The sequence below is a fragment of the Nerophis lumbriciformis genome, linkage group LG15 (genome assembly GCF_033978685.3).
Source record: "Nerophis lumbriciformis linkage group LG15, RoL_Nlum_v2.1, whole genome shotgun sequence".
NCBI classification, from domain to species: Eukaryota; Metazoa; Chordata; class Actinopteri; order Syngnathiformes; family Syngnathidae; genus Nerophis; species Nerophis lumbriciformis.
The window spans coordinates 7,738,237-7,757,805 of NC_084562.2; the positions used below are offsets into that span (position 1 = coordinate 7,738,237).

General features: G+C 41.6%; 1 protein-coding gene across 1 annotated transcript in view; it reads right to left on the minus strand.

Moving 5' to 3' along the window:
• LOC133615969 (membrane progestin receptor gamma-B-like) overlaps positions 1 to 19,569 on the minus strand; it is a 44,920-nt gene that overhangs the window by 11,574 nt on the left and 13,777 nt on the right. The window contains exons 3-6 of the mRNA XM_061974903.2: positions 19,351 to 19,556; positions 15,413 to 15,539; positions 3,988 to 4,032; positions 1,576 to 1,672 (exon numbers count right to left, since the gene is read on the minus strand). Coding sequence (XP_061830887.1) covers positions 1,576 to 1,672; positions 3,988 to 4,032; positions 15,413 to 15,539; positions 19,351 to 19,556 — 475 coding nt within the window. The remainder of the gene's footprint in view (positions 1 to 1,575; positions 1,673 to 3,987; positions 4,033 to 15,412; positions 15,540 to 19,350; positions 19,557 to 19,569) is intronic.

Sequence of the window (19,569 nt, forward strand, 5' to 3'; positions counted from 1 at the left end):
CTTAAAGGCAGTGCCTTTAAGGCACGCCCCCAAGACTGTGGTCCGGGTGAAATACGAGATATAATGACTGATAAACACCTTCGTTCGATAATGAAGGTTGCCTCAGCTCAAAGCCTGAGCCCCGACAATAATGAACTAGCATCCAAGAAAAGATGCCAGGTATCTGGTTTGGGCACATCAGATTAGATCAGTGTGTTGCAAACTGCAATCCTGAATGGTTGGTTTATTCATTGTTATTTTATTTTCAAATGTAATAGCCTGTGGAAAAAGTTAATGTTGATATTTACCTCAGAAGGCTGCAAATAGAAAAGAGGCAATCAATTTTTATTTAAATTGTATTTGATATGCCATCGATATTTTTTAATGATTATTATTAATATTATTATTTGAAACTCGATTTTGCATGTCACTATAAAGTTATATAAGCCTTGCTTGTGTCACGTGTGGAGCGCATGGTGATGCGGGGGTTTGTTCTCCCAAGATGCAAGGGACGAATCCTGACAGGACTTGCAGGTAATAATTTGATTTAATAATAAAATAACACAAAACTGGTACAAAACAGAAAACAAACCGACAGGAAGAGGTGCCGAACGCACTGGAAGCTAAGGCTAACACTTAGCACAGACTAGGGAATTTAGCTGAGTCTAGAATCAAGAACAAACTTACGTGGCAGTCGCGTGATGCAAAAACAAAGAAAGCAGAACGAGTGATGAACAAAGGTGGGCTTAAATAGCGTCTGTGATTACAACAGGTGTGTGTCAGAAACACAAGCGGCAGGTGGAATTAATAAGTAACTATGGTAACCAACTCAAAAGGTGCACAGACAGGAACAAAATGAGTCCAAGACTAACAGAAAACCCAAACAGAAATATGATCCGGGCAGCGGATCATAACAGCTTGTTCAATATTCAATGCAAAACTTGTTTGGGTCCCTATTAAAAGGTTAATTTGTTCAACCTTGGCCCGCGGCTTTGTTCAGTTTTAGATTTTGGCCCACTTTGTATTTGAGTTTGACACCCCTGGTCTAGTCTCTTACGTGAATGAGCTAAATAATATTATTTGATATTTTACGTTAATGTTTTAATAATTTCACACATAAGTCGCTCCTGAGTATAAGTCGCACCCCCGGCCAAACTATGAAAAAAACTGTGACTTATAGTCCGGAAAATATGGTACTGTAGATGATATTGAAATATTTTTCATTAAACAACACGCACATAACGGCGAATCACCGCTCGGGCTTTCAATTCACTTTGACATCTCAGTGCACGTCCATGAGCTCTGATTGCGCAAGTCTTTTATTTGTGCACTGTGCACAGATGTAATATACCGTATTTTTCGGAGTATAAGTCGCACCGGAGTATAAGTCGCACCTGCCGAAAATGCATAATAAAGAAGGAAAAAAAACATATATAAGTCGCACTGGAGCCTGGCCAAACTATGAAAAAACTGCGACTTATAGTCCGAAAAATACTATACCCAAGTAAACTTTTTTGAACACAGATTTGTCTCTCTATCTGTGGAATTGTGTTGTGCTCAGACACACATGTGAGCGACTCACAAATGTAGCCCTACCCTGTAAAAGAGAGGAATGTGGTCGAACACGTAGGGGTAGGCAAAAGCAACAACACGGAAGACTTTGCTGAATCTTGGACTCCGGCACTCAGGGAATCTGAAATCAAAAATAAGATAAAAAGTCAAAATATGCAAACCACCTTTATCCCAGCAGGCACAAGACATTAATACAATGTTGATTATACATACATGTCCTTTAAAACTGACTTTGAATCAATGTTGCAAAATAGTTGTATTAGTAAATTGAGACAATGTTGATGTCCAATGTTGGATCCAATGTTGGGAAATGACCACATTTTAATGGTTAAATCAACGTCACAACATGAATGAATAAACGTCATCAAAAGGCATGTTGTTTCAACGTTGCATTTGTGTTGTAGAATATTGGTTGGGAAATTACCAAAATTCAATGGTCAAATCAACGTCAGAAGCCAACATTGAATAAACGTCGTCAAAAAGCAAGTTGTTTCAACGTCAGGACCTAATTCAACAAGTTCTCAACGTTGCTTTGCCTTTTGTAAAGATGTGGTAATTTGACAAAATTGTGTACAAAATTCTGTTGATAAATAATTCCATGAACCTCACATCATCTTCACATAATTTACACTTCAAAGTATAATTTGCATTCCAAAAAGGACACTAAGATTTTCTTCTATTGATTCAAAGTCAAAGTTTCTGTAAAACAAGTTTTGCGTCTTGGTATTGTTCCAACTTGTCCAGTTGAAAGTACAAATGGAGTTAACTGCTGTTTGGGCTTGGCCTCTGAAGTCACAATAACAACACATGCTCAATTAACACTCAAAAGGAAGGATTTACAAAAGGAAGGTGAATGACAACCTTATTTTGAAGAATACCTTTTCTTGGGAAAAATGAAAACAAATACAAATACAAATAGATGGCGTAGACATTGAAAGGGTAAAATAAACTAGATTTTTGGGAACTGGAAATCTCATATAAAAAATGAATAAATAAAATAAAAACTTAAGGTGGCAAGAAACATTTCAATAATGAACTAAGCAAAATATGTCCTGGACCAAACATCACTTCATGTTCTCTACTGCTCGCTAGTGTTACCATATCTGAGTTATTGTGTAGAAATATGGGGAAATAACTACAAATGGGCACTTCATTCATTAACCGTGTTACAAAAAAGATCAATTGACTGATACATAATGTTGGATATAGAGAACATACAAACCCTTTATTTATTGAGTCAAACATATTGAAGTTCAACAGTTTGGTAAAATTAAAAACAGCTAAAATGATGTACAAAGCAAACTATAACCTGCTACCCAAGAATGTACAACAATTCTTCTCACCTAAAGAGGAGAAATATAACCTTAGAGGAAAAACTAACTTAAAACATTTGTATGCACATACAGCACTTAAGACCTTTAACATATCAGTATGTGGAATTAAACTATGGAATGGATTACGCAAATAAGTTAAACAATGTACTGATATGATCCCATTTAAGAAGTTGTTCGAATTAATAGTGCTTACAAAGTTCAAGGAAGAAGAATTATGAGAAACACCTTCAACCTTATTGAAAACGGAATATTCTTCAACTCAGTACCGTATTTTTCGGAGTATAAGTCGCACCGGCCGAAAATGTATAATAAAGAAGGAAAAAAACATATATAAGTCGCACTGGAGTATAAGTCGCATTTTTGGGGGAAATTTACTTGATAAAACCCAACAGCAAGAATAGATATTTGAAAGGCAATTTAAAATAAATAAAGAATAGTGACCAACAGGCTGAATAAGTGTACGTTATATGACGCATAAATAACCAACTGAGAACGTGCCTGGTATGTTAACGCAACATATTATGGTAAGAGTCATTCAAATAACTATAACATATAGAACCTGCTATACGTTTACCAAACAATCTGTCACTCCTAATCGCTAAATCCCATGAAATCTTATACGTCTAGTCTCTTACGTGAATGAGCTAAATAATATTATTTGATATTTTACGGTAATGTGTTAATAATTTCACACATAAGTCACTCCTGAGTATAAGTCGCACCCCCGGCCAAACTATGAAAAAACTGCGACTTATAGTCCAAAAAATACGGTATGTTTATCATGACTGACTTAATTACCTATTACAAGAACTTCTGTATTAGTCATTCACTGATGCAATTGTGTTACAAAAAGAAGACAGTAAAAGAACATATGTATGTGTAAACGCTCTGAAGTGGGAAAGGGGTAGGATTAAATAAGCTTTACTTCTTCCAACTCCTTTTCGGACATGATGTAAAGAGAAATGATATTAAATTGTGTGATATACTTTACTGTATGTGTGTTCATGTTCGAAAATAAGTAAAAAAAAAAAAAGAAAATAAAGAAAGAAGAAAATTGTGACCAAAATGCAATGAAAAGACAGAAAGCGAGAGAAACACTTACCGTTTTACAACATCGTGATCGTAATGAAGAAATGGAAATCCAAGCCTGGTGATGAGCAAAAAATACCAATTAGTTACTTTCCATTTTTTTTCATAAAGTCAATGAAGCAGGATGTGTAACCGTGTGCTTTGGTCACTCAGTCTTACCTCTTTTCAAAGTACTGTAGCAAACTGATTACTTTATCTCACTGTATCTCAATTGCCGTTAATTAATATCAATTAATGTGCAGTACTTTCACTTTTCATACATTAAGAGGTGACATGACTGACACAGAACAAGTACGTTTGCTGATTTGGTGTCAAATAATAAATGACGCCGATTGCAAAGTACTCTGGAGCAATACTCCAGCAGATGGCTGTGTTATGAAAAATGTCTGTAATTTGATTTCTTTCTTTCTTTTTTTAATGATAGTCACACACACACTCACTGCGGTGAGATTACCCTCTGCATTTGACCCATCACCGTCACCCCCTGGGAGGTGAGAGGAACAGTGAGCAGCAGCGGTGGCCGCGCCCGGGAATCATACTTGGTGATTTAAACCCCAATTCCAACCCTTGATGCTGAGTGCCAAGCAGGGAGGTAATGGGTCCCATTTTTATAGTCTTTTACAGCTCGTATTTGATACACTTGAGTTATGATTCAGGTGGGAAAGGAATATGTATGAATAAAACTTGACTTATACAGTGGAACCTCGATTTATAAACCCCTGATAGTATAAACTTTTTGATTTGCGAACCACAGACTGAACAAAAATACGCTTTGGTATACGACCCTTGTCTCCGTGGACGAACCTTTCATCCACCATCGTGTGCCTCGCCATTTTGGGCGAGCTGATCAATTTCCGGTCCTCATTGTTTGACAGCTGAGCAGTGTTTAGGCGCTTTTAGCCTTTTTACAGCATTTTTCTAGTTTTGCTAGCTCAATATGAGTCCAAAGAAAGCAATGGAAAAGCAATGTGTGGTTTGAAACATTCAGGAAGTATGCACAGCGTTGTCAACACTGCCTCCTCCCACCTCCCCCTACCTTCCGCTGAATGCCAAAAAGATTACCCGACAAAGTAGAGTGAATTTTATTGTGTATTCCTAAACGTTAAAGCCACCTGATTGTTAAAGTTAATGAGTGTTGTGATTTCAAACTGTGAGTGCACAACAGGGCTAGTGACAGTGTGTGTGCGTGTCAACAGGGCGGCTGAAAATGAGGACAGCTCAGCTAAATGTTGTTTTGGTCCTTTTTTGTGTTTGTTTGATATACAGTACTGTATTGTGTTCAAACTATACAAACTTTTAATAAATATGGACTTTTGTCAAGGCTAGAACCCATTATTCCTATTTATAGTGAGACATTTGCTTCAATATAAAACTTTTCTGTTAATGAACCCAATAAAGTTTGCAAATTTAGGTTGCACTATTCCGTACATTGATTTTTTTTTAATGTTTTTGCAGTTTTGTGGATGCATGTTATTTACTGTACCTTTTTGTAATTACTGTAAAGTTAGCAAGAAAACAACATAGTGACATTTTATTCACTGGCCTTTAGGACACATACAATAATGCAGGTGGCCTGGGCAAGAGATGATGGCCTATGCTGCTTGGCTACTATAGATAGATTGATTTGGTTTATTGCAGTTTGGAGATAAATACAAATATTGTGGGAAAAAAAGAGTGCTTAAGATTAAAGTAATGCAAATACAGGGTTGGTTTAAAAAATCTTATTAAATGCACACCAGATGTTTAAAAACTAAATAGGATCTACTGTATAACCTGCAACCTGCAAGAGGGGGCGATTCAATTTGATGCAAACATTTTGAGAGCGCGTTGGCAACAACAAAATGCCAAAGAAAAGCACCGATGGCAACGTAAGAAGAAAATAAGTGACTCAGACTTGAACATTAACGGCCACATTAAGTCAATAACATTTTACCACCTGAAAAACATTGCCAAAATCACAGAAATACTGTCTAAGTCAGACATAGAAAGACTAATCCATGCCTTTGTCTACAACAGGTTAGACTACTTTAATGGCCGTCTCACTGGGGCCTCTAAACAGCCTGTAAAGCAGCTGCAGTACATAAAGAATGCTGCTGCTCGAGTCCTGACTAGAACCAGGAAATATGACCATATTAGTCCGGTGCTTAGGTCATTGTCTTGGCATGGTATTGTGCCAATCTCTGACATGTTAGAGCCATATGTGTCAGGCTTGTCCCTGACAGTTTGACTGTGTTTTAGTTTTTTCTCTGAGTTTGTCTTAGTTTTCTGTCCAGCACTTTTATTTTGTCTTTATTTCCTACTTGTCTCCCTGAGTGCTGTGTCCCCTCAGCTGTGGCTGATTGGCACCTGGCCACACCTGGTGTCAATCAGCCAGCTGCTATTTATACCTGCCCTACCCTCCAGTCACTGCTGGATCATTGTCATCACTACCTGATTGTCATTGCCGATGTCATTGTAGTGTCTACCTGTCCTTGTCGCTGTCGTCATAGCGGTAAGCTGTTCCTTATAGCTATTTACGGTTGGTTTCTTCTAGCTTCTTGTTTTCCTGTTAGCCAGATCCTGTTAGCCGTTTGCTATTTCCAGTTTTTCTGTTTTCTGGTTCCTGTTTCCATTTTGCCTGTTCCTAGTTTGTGTTTTTACTTTATTTCGAACATTAAATCATGTTTTCCCGTATAACGCCTTCCGCCTTCTCTGCATCTTGGGGTTCGAGTCCTACAAACTCTGACATAATGATCCAGCCAAATTCGAACCTCGCAGACATGTCCATGGCGGAGAGGATGAACAAGGCTTTGGAATTAATGGATAAATTAAAGAAAAGTTCGGCCTCATTCCAAGCCCTCTCCCACCCACCCCTGTTGTCTGTGGGCCTATCTGGTGATGTCTGGGATCCGGCCCTTGAGGGGGGGGGCTATGAGTGGCTGTGCAGCTAGGGAGGCACAGCTACTTCTCGCCCCAGTGGGTCTGCAAAAGACAACGCCATCATCTCAGGTGGGTCTGCAACAAACGCCACCATCATTTCCGGTGGGCCGGCAGACGCCACCATCATCTCCGGTGGGTCTGCAACCTACGGCGCCACCATGCACTCCGGTGGGCCGGCAGACGCCACCATGCACTCCGGTGGGTCGGCAGACGCCACCATGCACTCCGGTGGGCCGGCAGACGCCACCATGCAGTCCGGTGGGCCGGCAGACGCCACCATGCAGTCCGGTGGGCCGGCAGACGCCACCATGCAGTCCGGTGGGCCGGCAGACGCCACCATGCAGTCCGGTGGGCCGGCAGACGCCACCATGCAGTCCGGTGGGCCGGCAGACGCCACCATGCAGTCCGGTGGGCCGGCAGACGCCACCATGCAGTCCGGTGGGTCTACAACCAACGGCACCACCATCCTGTCCGGTGGGCCAGCAGCAGCAGACGGCACCACCATCCTGTCCGGTGGGTCTACAACCAACGGCACCACCATCCTGTCCGGTGGGCCAGCAGCAGACGGCGCCACCATCCTCCTCTCCGGTGGGCCAGCAGCAGACGGCGCCACCATCCTCCTCTCCGGTGGGCCAGCAGCAGACGGCGCCACCATCCTCCTCTCCGGTGGGCCAGCAGCAGAGGGCGCCACCATCCTCTTCTCCGGTGGGCCAACAGCAGAGGGCGCCACCATCCTCTTCTCCGGTGGGCCAGCAGCAGAGGGCGCCACCATCCTCTTCTCCGGTGGGCCAGCAGCAGAGGGCGCCACCATCCTCTTCTCCGGTGGGCCAGCAGCAGAGGGCGCCACCATCCTCTTCTCCGGTGGGCCAGCAGCAGAGGGCGCCACCATCCTCTTCTCCGGTGGGCCAGCAGCAGAGGGCGCCACCATCCTCTTCTCCGGTGGGCCAGCAGCAGAGGTCGCCACCATCCTCTTCTCCGGTGGGCCAGCAGCAGAGGGCGCCACCATCCTCTTCTCCGGTGGGCCAGCAGCAGAGGGCGCCACCATCCTCCTCTCCGGTGAGCCAACAGACGCCGCCACCATGCACTCCGGTGGGCCAGCAGAGGGCGCCACCGCCATCCTCCCCGGTGGGCCAGCAGAGGGCGCCACCGCCATCCTCCCCGGTGGGCCAGCAGAGGGCGCCACCGCCATCCTCCCCGGTGGGCCAGCAGAGGGCGCCACCGCCATCTTCTCCGGTGGGCCAGCAGAGGGCGCCACCGCCATCTTCTCCGGTGGGCCAGCAGCAGAGGGCGCCACCATCCTCTTCTCCGGTGGGCCAGCAGCAGAGGGCGCCACCATCCTCTTCTCCGGTGGGCCAGCAGCAGAGGGCGCCACCATCCTCCTCTCCGGTGAGCCAACAGACGGTGGGCCAGCAGAGGGCGCCACCGCCATCCTCCCCGGTGGGCCAGCAGAGGGCGCCACCGCCATCCTCCCCGGTGGGCCAGCAGAGGGCGCCACCGCCATCCTCCCCGGTGGGCCAGCAGAGGGCGCCACCGACATCTTCTCCGGTGGGCCAGCAGCAGAGGGCGCCACCATCCTCTTCTCCGGTGGGCCAGCAGCAGAGGGCGCCACCATCCTCTTCTCCGGTGGGCCAGCAGCAGAGGGCGCCACCATCCTCCTCTCCGGTGAGCCAACAGACGCCGCCACCATGCACTCCGGTGGGCCAGCAGAGGGCGCCACCGCCATCCTCCCCGGTGGGCCAGCAGAGGGCGCCACCGCCATCCTCCCCGGTTGGCCCCTGTGGGCGCCACCGCCATCCTCCCCGGTGGGCCAGCAGAGGGCGCCACCGCCATCTTCTCCGGTGGGCCAGCAGAGGGCGCCACCATCTTCTCCGGTGGGTTCTCCCACACCGGCGGACGAGCCGCCTCGCCAATTGCGGCGGCGTTCAACTCGCCGTCGCCACCTAACTCTTCCCCGCTGGTTGCGGGGACACTTAGCCTGGTGGCCCACCTCCTTGTCCTCCCTCCACCCTCCCGTGACTTTGGACTTTTTGGGGGGGGGGGGGGGTGTTCTAGAACGTCTGGTATCCGTTATAGGAAGGGGGGCTACTGTCAGGCTTGTCCCTGACAGTTTGACTGTGTTTTAGTTTTTTCTCTGAGTTTGTCTTAGTTTTCTGTCCAGCACTTTTATTTTGTCTTTATTTCCTACTTGTCTCCCTGAGTGCTGTGTCCCCTCAGCTGTGGCTGATTGGCACCTGGCCACACCTGGTGTCAATCAGCCAGCTGCTATTTATACCTGCCCTACCCTCCAGTCACTGCTGGATCATTGTCATCACTACCTGATTGTCATTGCCGATGTCATTGTAGTGTCTACCTGTCCTTGTCGCTGTCGTCATAGCGGTAAGCTGTTCCTTATAGCTATTTACGGTTGGTTTCTTCTAGCTTCTTGTTTTCCTGTTAGCCAGATCCTGTTAGCCGTTTGCTATTTCCAGTTTTTCTGTTTTCTGGTTCCTGTTTCCATTTTGCCTGTTCCTAGTTTGTGTTTTTACTTTATTTCGAACATTAAATCATGTTTTCCCGTATAACGCCTTCCGCCTTCTCTGCATCTTGGGGTTCGCGTCCTACAAACTCTGACAATATGAACCATCTCGAGCTCTGAGAACCTCAGAGTCAGGACCAAACATGGCGAGGCTCCTAAAATCTGGACTGGTCTTCCAGAAGATGTGAGACAGCCCTCAAATTTTGACAATTTTCAAATCCAGGTTGGAAACACTTTTATTTAATTGTGCATATAACAATTGAATGTATTTTACCAACACTCTTTGATTTTAATTTTAATTTAATTAAGTTAATGATACATTTTTTTACATATATTTTTTACATTTAATTTATGAGTATTTCATTATTTGTTTTTGCCTTCTTGTAATTTTCTGTAAAGCGGGAGAAAATGGATGGATGGATGGATAGCATTTTGAATTGCCTTATGTACAAATTGTGCTCTATAAATACATTTGCCTTGCCTTGCCAAGGAGTACAGGAGAAGTACAGACACACAATATCTGACACAACAGCTGATGAGGATCTAACAAAGACTGGACAAAAAGGGACAGCTGGGGAAGACACCAGTCGGGAAAGGAGATGCTTGGCTAACATAGGAGGAGCAGAGATAATGAGATCAAGTGGAAATGATCAAAATAAAGAGAAGGTACTGTCACATTAAAAAACAAATGCTTGCTCTCTCATCCCAGACAGCAAGGCTGTCATTATACTGGGGGCCCTGTTTTGGATTGTTGGTAATGGGTTTGTAACACTTTGTATATCCATATATCCACTTGTCCCCAGTGAGCTGGGAGTAATTTTGCACTGGGGCCTACCCCCAGATGGCTTTGGAGTACACCCTGGACACATATACTGTATAACAAGATTCACAATGACAACCAATCACATTTACACCTATGGACAATTTTAGGAATCCAATGAAACGAGAAAAGCCCAGAAAAGGATGAGGAAAAACATGAAAAAAGTACAAACCCCGTTTCCATATGAGTTGGGAAATTGTGTTAGGTGTAAATATAAACGGAATACAATGATTTGCAAATCCTTTTCAACCCATATTCAATTGAATGCACTACAAAGACAAGATATTTGATGTTCAAACTCATAAACTTTTTTTTTTTGCAAATAATAATTAACTTAGAATTTCATGGCTGCAACACGTGCCAAAGTAGTTGGGAAAGGGCATGTTCACCACTGTGTTACATGGCCTTTCCTTTTAACAACACTCAGTAAACATTTGGGAACTGAGGAGACACATTTTTTAAGCTTCTCAGGTGGAATTCTTTCCCATTCTTGCTTGATGTACAGCTTAAGTTGTTCAACAGTCCGGGGGTCTCCGTTGTGGTATTTTAGGCTTCATTTTCAATGGGAGACAGGTCTGGACTACAGGCAGGCCAGTCTAGTACCCGCACTCTTTTACTATGAAGCCACGTTGATGTAACACGTGGCTTGGCATTGTCTTGCTGAAATAAACAGGGGCGTCCATGGTAACGTTGCTTGGATGGCAACATACGTTGCTCCAAAACCTGTATGTACCTTTCAGCATTAATGGCGCCTTCACAGATGTGTAAGTTACCCATGTCTTGGGCACTAATACACCCCCATATCATCACACATGCTGGCTTTTACACTTTGCGCCTAGAACAATCCGGAAGGTTCTTTTCCTCTTTGGTCCGGAGGACACGACGTCCACAGTTTCCAAAATCAATTTGAAATGTGGACTCGTCAGACCACAGAACACTTTTCCACTTTGTATCAGTCCATCTTAGATGAGCTCAGGCCCAGCGAAGTCGACGGCGTTTCTGGGTGTTGTTGATAAACTGTTTTCGCCTTGCATAGGAGAGTTTTAACTTGCACTTACATATGTTGCGACCAACAGTAGTTACTGACAGTGGGTTTCTGAAGTGTTCCTGAGCCCATGTGGTGATATCCTTTACACACTGATGTCGCTTGTTGATGCAGTACAGCCTGAGGGATCGAAGGTCACGGGCTTAGCTGCTTACGTGCAGTGATTTCTCCAGATTCTCTGAACCCTTTGATGATATTACGGACCGTAGATGGTGAAATCCCTAAATTCCTTGCAATAGCTGGTTGAGAAAGGTTTTTCTTAAACTGTTCAACAATTTGCTCACGCATTTGTTGAAAAAGTGGTGACCCTCGCCCCATCCTTGTTTGTGAATGACTGAGCATTTCATGGAATCTACTTTTATACCCAATCATGGCACCCACCTGTTCCCAATTTGCCTGCTCACCAGTGGGATGTTCCAAATAAGTGTTTGATGAGCATTCCTCAACTTTATCAGTATTTATTGCCACCTTTCCCAACTTCTTTGTCACGTGTTGCTGGCATCAAATTCTAAAGTTAATGATTATTTGCAAAAAAAAAAATGTTTATCAGTTTGAACATCAAATATGTTGTCTTTGTAGCATATGCAACTGAATATGGGTTGAAAATGATTTGCAAATCATTGTATTCCGTTTATATTTACATCTAACACAATTTCCCAACTCATATGGAAACGGGGTTTGTAAGTAGATATTTGAACCCAAATATTTGCCGTGGGAAAGTGGAGATTCAGACATGCAGGACACATGCACAAGCCCGAGGAGTGTGCTTTAAGACAAATACATATAAAACTTAAATTTTTTGAGTCTTTGTAACTATTGCATGCACATGCGACATGGCCAATTAAGCAACTGAAACCATGCATGGACAAATGCCAGTGAGGACACTGCAACTAAAGAGAATACACAGGGCAGACAAAACGCATGAAATATTGTACAGTGTTTCCCATACATGCATTCATAAATTTACAAGTAAAAAATAAATATCTACATTTAAAACAGATTATTTCTGCGGTAGAAAAATGGATGGATGGATGGATGATTTCATTTTTTTATATTTTGCGATACAAGGAAGGTAACCCTTCACCTTCCAGGTGAGGTATGTGAATCATGTTTATTCACAAAATATTGACAATATGTTGTAGGGGTGTGGGAAAAAAATAGATTCGAATTCAAATTGCGATTCTCACGTTGTACGATTCAGTATTGATTCTCATTTTTCAAAAATCGATTTTTATTTTTATTTATTTATTTTTATTTATTTTTATTTATTTTTATTTATTTTTATTTTTATTTATTTATTTTTTATTTTTTTTTATTAATCAATCCAACAAAATAATACAAAGCAATACCATAACAATGCAATCCAATTCCAAAACCAAACCCGCCCCAGCAACACTCAGTACAGCAATAAACAGAGCAATTGAGAGGACACACAAACACGACACAGAACAATCCAAAAGTAGTGAAACAAAAATGAATATTATCAACAACAGTATCAATATTAGTAACAATGTCAACCTAGCCGTGATTAAAAATCCCTCATTGACATTATCATTAGACATTTATAAAAAAAATAAAGAACAATAGTGTCACAGTGGCTTACACTTGCATTGCATCTCATAAGCTTGACAACACACTGTGTCCAATATTTTCACAAAGTATAAATAAGTCATATTTTTGGTTCATTTAATAGTTAAAACAAATTTACATTATTGCAATCAGTTAATAAAACATTGTCCTTTACAATTATAAAAGCTTTTTACAAAAATCTACTACTCTGCTTGCATGTCAGCAGACTGGGGTAGATCCTGCTGAAATCCTATGTATTGAATGAATAGAGAATTGTTTTGAATCGGAAAAATATCGTTTTTGAATCGAGAATCGCATTGAATCGAAAAAATCGATTTATAATCTAATCGTGACCCCAAGAATCGATATTGAATCGAATCACCCAAAGATTTGCAGCCCTAATATGTTGTGTGTTTTAAAATTAGAGTTTGAGATTTGAGCAACAGACTTCTGTAACTATACAGTACGCACACATGAGTAGTTGTACAAAGTTAGACTTTTGCATTCTTTTCCACAAAGTTTAGTGACTATATGCTTGTGAAAAGCATTTGTTGTTTAATGTCAATTTTGTTCCGTTAAAATTTCATTTGTTAAACGTTTGTACAAGCTAAGAGCTATTGTAAGGCTATTTTTTGTTAGCCTATCAATGGGTTCGACCATTTTATGTTAGCATTAAGCTAGCCAACCAGGAGCCAACCTTTATCGTGCATGGTTGTATTGCCTTTTTGCAGTTCATACCAAACTGTATTGTCAATTTAACATGATTCCTACATGTACGGGCACTTTGTGTGTATGTCAATGTACTTTCCTAAGTGTACTTAGTTTTAAAGGGGAACATTATCACCAGACCTATGGGTTGTACTTGTATAGCGCTTTTCTACCTTCAAGGTACTCAAAGCGCATTGACACTACTTCCACATTCACACACACATTCACACACTGATGGAGGGAGCTGCCATGCAAGGCGCTAACCAGCACCCATCAGGAGCAATGTAAGCGTCAATATATACCTTGATGTTGCAGAAAAAAGACCATATATTTTTTTAACCGATTTCCGAACTCTAAATGGGTGAATTTTGGCGAATTAAACGCCTTTCTATTATTCGCTCTCGGAGCGATGACGTCACAACGTGACGTCACATCGGGAAGCAATCCGCCATTTTCTCAAACACCGAGTCAAATCAGCTCTGTTATTTTCCGTTTTTTCGACTGTTTTCCGTACCTTGGAGACATCATGCCTCGTCGGTGTGTTGTCGGAGGGTGTAACAACACGAACAGGGACGGATTCAAGTTGCACCAGTGGCCCAAAGATGCGAAAGTGGCAAGAAATTGGACGTTTGTTCCGCACACTTTACCGACGAAAGCTATGCTACGACAGAGATGGCAAGAATGTGTGGATATCCTGCGACACTCAAAGCAGATGCATTTCCAACTGGACTGGACAGATCAGCTTTCAGGAAAAGAGAGCGGATGAGGGTATGTCTACAGAATATATTAATTGATGAAAACTGGGCTGTCTGCACTCTCAAAGTGCATGTTGTTGCCAAATGTATTTCATATGCTGTAAACCTAATTCATAGTTGTTAGTTTCCTTTAATGCCAAACAAACACATACCAATCGTTGGTTAGAAGGTGATCGCCAAATTCGTCCTCGCTTTCTCCCGTGTCGCTGGCTGTCGTGTCGCTTTCGTCGTTTTCGCTTGCATACGGTTCAAACCGATATGGCTCAATAGCTTCAGTTTCTTCTTCAATTTCGTTTTCGCTACCTGCCTCCACACTACAACCATCCGTTTCAATACATGCGTAATCTGTTGAATCGCTTAAGCCGCTGAAATCCGAGTCTGAATCCGAGCTAATGTCGCTATACCTTGCTGTTCTATCCGCCATGTTTGTTTGTGTTGGCATCACTGTGTGACGTCACAGGAAAATGGACGGGTGTATATAACGATGGTTAAAATCAGGCACTTTGAAGCTTTTTTTAGGGATATTGCGTGATGGGTAAAATTTTGAAAAAAACTTCGAAAAATAAAATAAGCCACTGGGAACTGATTTTTAATGGTTTTAACCCTTCTGAAATTGTGATAATGTTCCCCTTTAAAGTAACTTCATTGTTGAGACTATCAACAGACAACTTTAAGTTGAACGTTTTTTTTTATCTTTGTTTTAAAGGACTGTTAAAGCAAATTCCAACATTCATGGAGTGCAGAAAAATATATGTAAATGAACCAGGGCTGTACAAAGTGAAGCCTGTTTTACAGTGTAGTAATAAAACAACTGTAAAATACAGCAAAAACGATACAATGATATAATGTAAGAAAGATATGTTGATACTAATAACACAGATTCGTCTTTAAATATATATATATTTTTTTTAGCATTTAAAAAAAAAACCTAACCAATTATACAGAAAATATGATGACGTTACACGCTACACTACACCTTTGGCCACACCCCCGCCGCCATAAATAGATTGCCAATCTGTGGGAAACACTGCTGCAGACGCGCTGGGATGTTGATAAGCGTGATCCTGAGAGATAACGGTAAGATTTCAGATGAATCTTTTACAGTACCTGGTGTAACAGGCCAAGCCGGTGCAGATGATAGAGTTGAGCAAAGCCACAGGGACGAAGCAACGGTGGAAGAAGCCGTTCACCCACTTGTCCGGGAATACGTAAGCTGAATACGTAATTGCAGACCCTGAAGTGCAACACAATTTTTACAAACCTCATTTTTAAAACCTGTGCGAAGTTGGCCCCGCTTATCATTGCAAATATTTAAATGCCATTGAATTGTGCTACGTTTGTGCCTGTAAAGATTTTTGTTTGTACCATTACAGTTTTTAGGTGATTTTAAAATACTTGTTCTGACTAGTAACGTCACCTTGTCAAAATCGTTTTTATTTATTATAATTTTTATTTTATCAACGTTTTGTTATTTATAACCAGCAAAACCTCCCCAAACTTTTGTTACATCAGTTTGTGCTATGTTTGTGCTTCATTTTTTTTGTCTATCTACTATAGTTTTCATGTTATTAACATGTTATAGTTTTTATGTTGTTAACAAGTTATTATACACAACGAGCCCCATAACATAAAAACTAGAATAGTTATTTTTTCAGCACAAACCAGCACAAATGTAGCACAAACGTTTGGGACAAGTTTGGGGAGATTTTGACATGGCTGTCGGTCTGGTTATGAATGATAACAAGTCAATAACATAAAGAATACAAAGCGTTTTTAACATAAAAACTACAGGCTGGCTATGAGTAATAAAACGTTAATAACAAAACAACTATAACAGTTCAACAAACAAAATTGCAGCACAAACAATTGGAACAAGTTAGGGGGGATTCTTAAAAGGTAGGGGCTGGTTATAATTCATAAAATGTTAAAGGGGAACTGCACTTTTTTTTACATTTTGCCTATTGTTCACAATCATTATGAAAGACATGACGACGGATGGATTTTAAAATACCATTCTAACTCGTACATAAACGTAAATAAGAGTCTGCTTACAGCGGAGCCAATGGGAGGTCCTCTATTTTGCCCATAAAATCCAATAAATAACCATTCAAAAACCGCCAACAATACTCCATTTACATATTTTATTTGAATATTAACCAAGTATTGGTGATATTGTTATTATAAACACTAATGCAAACAAATTATTTATATTGGCGCCTTGATCATTCACAGGTGTACCTATGTTCACATCATCGAGAGGTCTGGTGCTTTCCTGCTTCCTTGCTCCCATGGAAGTTTATTCTCGATCATAAATCATGCATCTCACCTGGACAGAAGAAGTCTGAAGAGGTATCCCGACAAGTTGGAACACGACATGAAAAGACGCTTGGTAGTTAGAATGCAAAAAATATTAATAATATCGTCCATCTCAGGGCATTCAATCGATTGCAACTGGAGTTTTTGGTTTGTCTCAGAAGACGCATAGCCTCTCATCCAAGTAGGCTTCATCAGTTCATGCTTATAGACTTAGATTGGTCAGAACAGCTGGTGCCAATGCCTCAGTAGGCTTAATCAGTTCATGTTCATAGACTTAGGTCAGATCTAGTCTTAGACTTAGATTGGTCAGGACTCAGATCTAGTCTAGCAGCTGGTGCCAAATCCCCAAATATTGCAATTTTGCCTCCAACAAATAATGTTTCAAACAGGAGTTAGAATTCTGTGACCAGAATGTTTTTTGTGCCATTTGTTTACAACTGAATGGAATGCTAACGTGGGTGATTCCGACTATTTTGGACTGGTTGTAGTCGATCCACAGCGATTGGTCTGCAACACAATACCTCAATGCTAACGAGGGGAAATCACACTTCAACGACTGTCGTTGGCTTTGACAGTAGGATTGCTTGTTTTGCATCAAAGTAGATGTTTTTCTCACTACGATAGGGTGAAACCATCCTTGCCCAGGCACACCCTCCTGGTTTTGGAGTATAAATATTTGGGGTTTTGGCACCAGCCGCGAGACCAGTGGTTCTTAACCTTGTTGGAGGTACCGAACCACACCAGTTTCATATGCGCATTTACCGAACACTTCTTTAGTGAAAATTAAAATGTTTTTTTTTTTTCAAATTCAAGACAAAGTTATATGTTGTTGGTAACACTTTAATATGGGGAACATATTCTAAGTAACAAAGACTTAATTTAGAGTTATTTGGTTAGGGTTAGAGGGTTAGGGCCAGGGTTAGAGGGTTAGGGTTATAATAAGGGCCATGCCGGGTAAGTTAAAGTTAAAGTACCAATGATTGTCACACACACACTAGGTGTGGCGAAAATATTCTCTGCATTTGACCCATCACCCTTGATCACCCCCTGGGAAGTGAGGGGAGCAGTGAGCAGCAGTGGTGGCCGCGCTCGGGAATCATTTTTGGTGATTTAACCCCCAATTCTAACCCTTTATGCTGAGTGTCAAGCAGGGAGGTAATAGGTCCCATTTGTATTGTCTTTGGTATGACTCGGCCGGGGTTTGAACTGACAACCTACCGATCTCAGGGTGGACACTCTAACCACTAGGCCACTGAGTAGGTGGATTATTATTATTATTATTAATGCCTCTGAATAAGGCATTAATAAGTACTTAATAATGATTAGTTAAGAGCCAATATGTTACTAATTTGCATGTTAATAAGCAACTAATTAATGGTGAATATGTTCCCCATACTAGAGTGTTACCGTGTTTTTTTTACTGGTGCACAAAATGAATCGTGCATGAACATCACCTTGTTTAAAGAACAAAACCAACACAGTGCATAAACTCACAACAAATTACACACCTGTAAATCAGTGTGACTTCTGCTGTTGCCGTATCCGTAATACGCCGATAGGGAGAAGTTTTTATTTACACGATGAGTCAGGTGTGTTTTGACCTCCGCCGAACCCCTAGGGTTCGATCGAACCCAGGTTAAGAACCACTGCGCTAGACTAAATCTGACCAATCTAAGTCTTAGACAACATATGACCAATCTAAGTCTATGAGCATGGACTGATGAAGCCTACTGAGGTATTGGCACCAGCCGCTAGACTAGATCTGACCAATTTAAGTCTAAGACTAGATCTGACCAATCTAAGTCTATGAGCATGGACTGATGAAGCCTACTCGGATTAGAGGCGAAACGTCTTCTAAGACAACCCAAACAGTCCAGTTGCGAATGAACGCCCTGAGATTACAATGACCTGGATGAATGAGAACATTCATGGACAAATAACATCCTTCGTCATGTCTTTCATAATTATTGTGAACGATAAAATAAGTGCGGTTCCCCTTTCACAACATTAAAACTATAAAACGTTAACATAAAAACTATAATAATTAGTCAAAAAATGTAGCACGATTGTAGCACAAATTAATGGGACAAGTTTGGGGTGATTTTGACACTTAGACTTAGACAAACTTTAATGATCCACAAGGGAAATTGTTCCACGCAGTAGCTCAGTTACAAAGGATGGAAAGGGTAAGGATGGCAAGGATAATGCACACAAGGGCACAAAAAGAGGGCGAAAACAAAAGGTATAAAGTAGACTAAAAATGTACCATAGTAGCAATATAAAATATAACATATATGTAATATTTACATAATATATATACAGTATATAATATACACTGATATATTATATTATTATGTTATATTATATTATTATATAATATATACACAAGTGGTAGAAAATGGATGGATGGATGGAATTTATAACAAATCCCAATTACCATGTACAATATTACAGTCAGTATATGTAACAGTCAGAAAATCTATTTTAAAATCATTAAAAAACCGTAATGGCACAAACTAATTTTTTTACAGCACAAACAAAGGGCAGTGTTATTTTAAAGTTTGCAAAAGGGGGGGCAACTTCACACAGGTCATTTTTAAACATCTGGAAATAACACAAATGTACTAGGAGGTGATGGGGTGTTTTTTTGTGACATTTTGAGAGCGATACATCAAACATTACGAATTAATCAGCAGTATCGTGTGGCAAACATCACTCAGCACACTCACCCAGGCCGTAGAAACCCAGTGCGCCGTAGTCGATATAAAAGCAGATGTGTCGCACGCGCGCCGACATGCTGCTGAAAGTGTGCGCACAGCTGGATGCCAGTGGGTACGTGCAGCAGGACACCAGGAAGACCACCAGAGGCCAGGTGAAGGTGTGCTGCCATGCCGTCTGTATCAGCACTACGCTTACTAGTTTCCATAGGAAATACCTGCCAGGAAGAA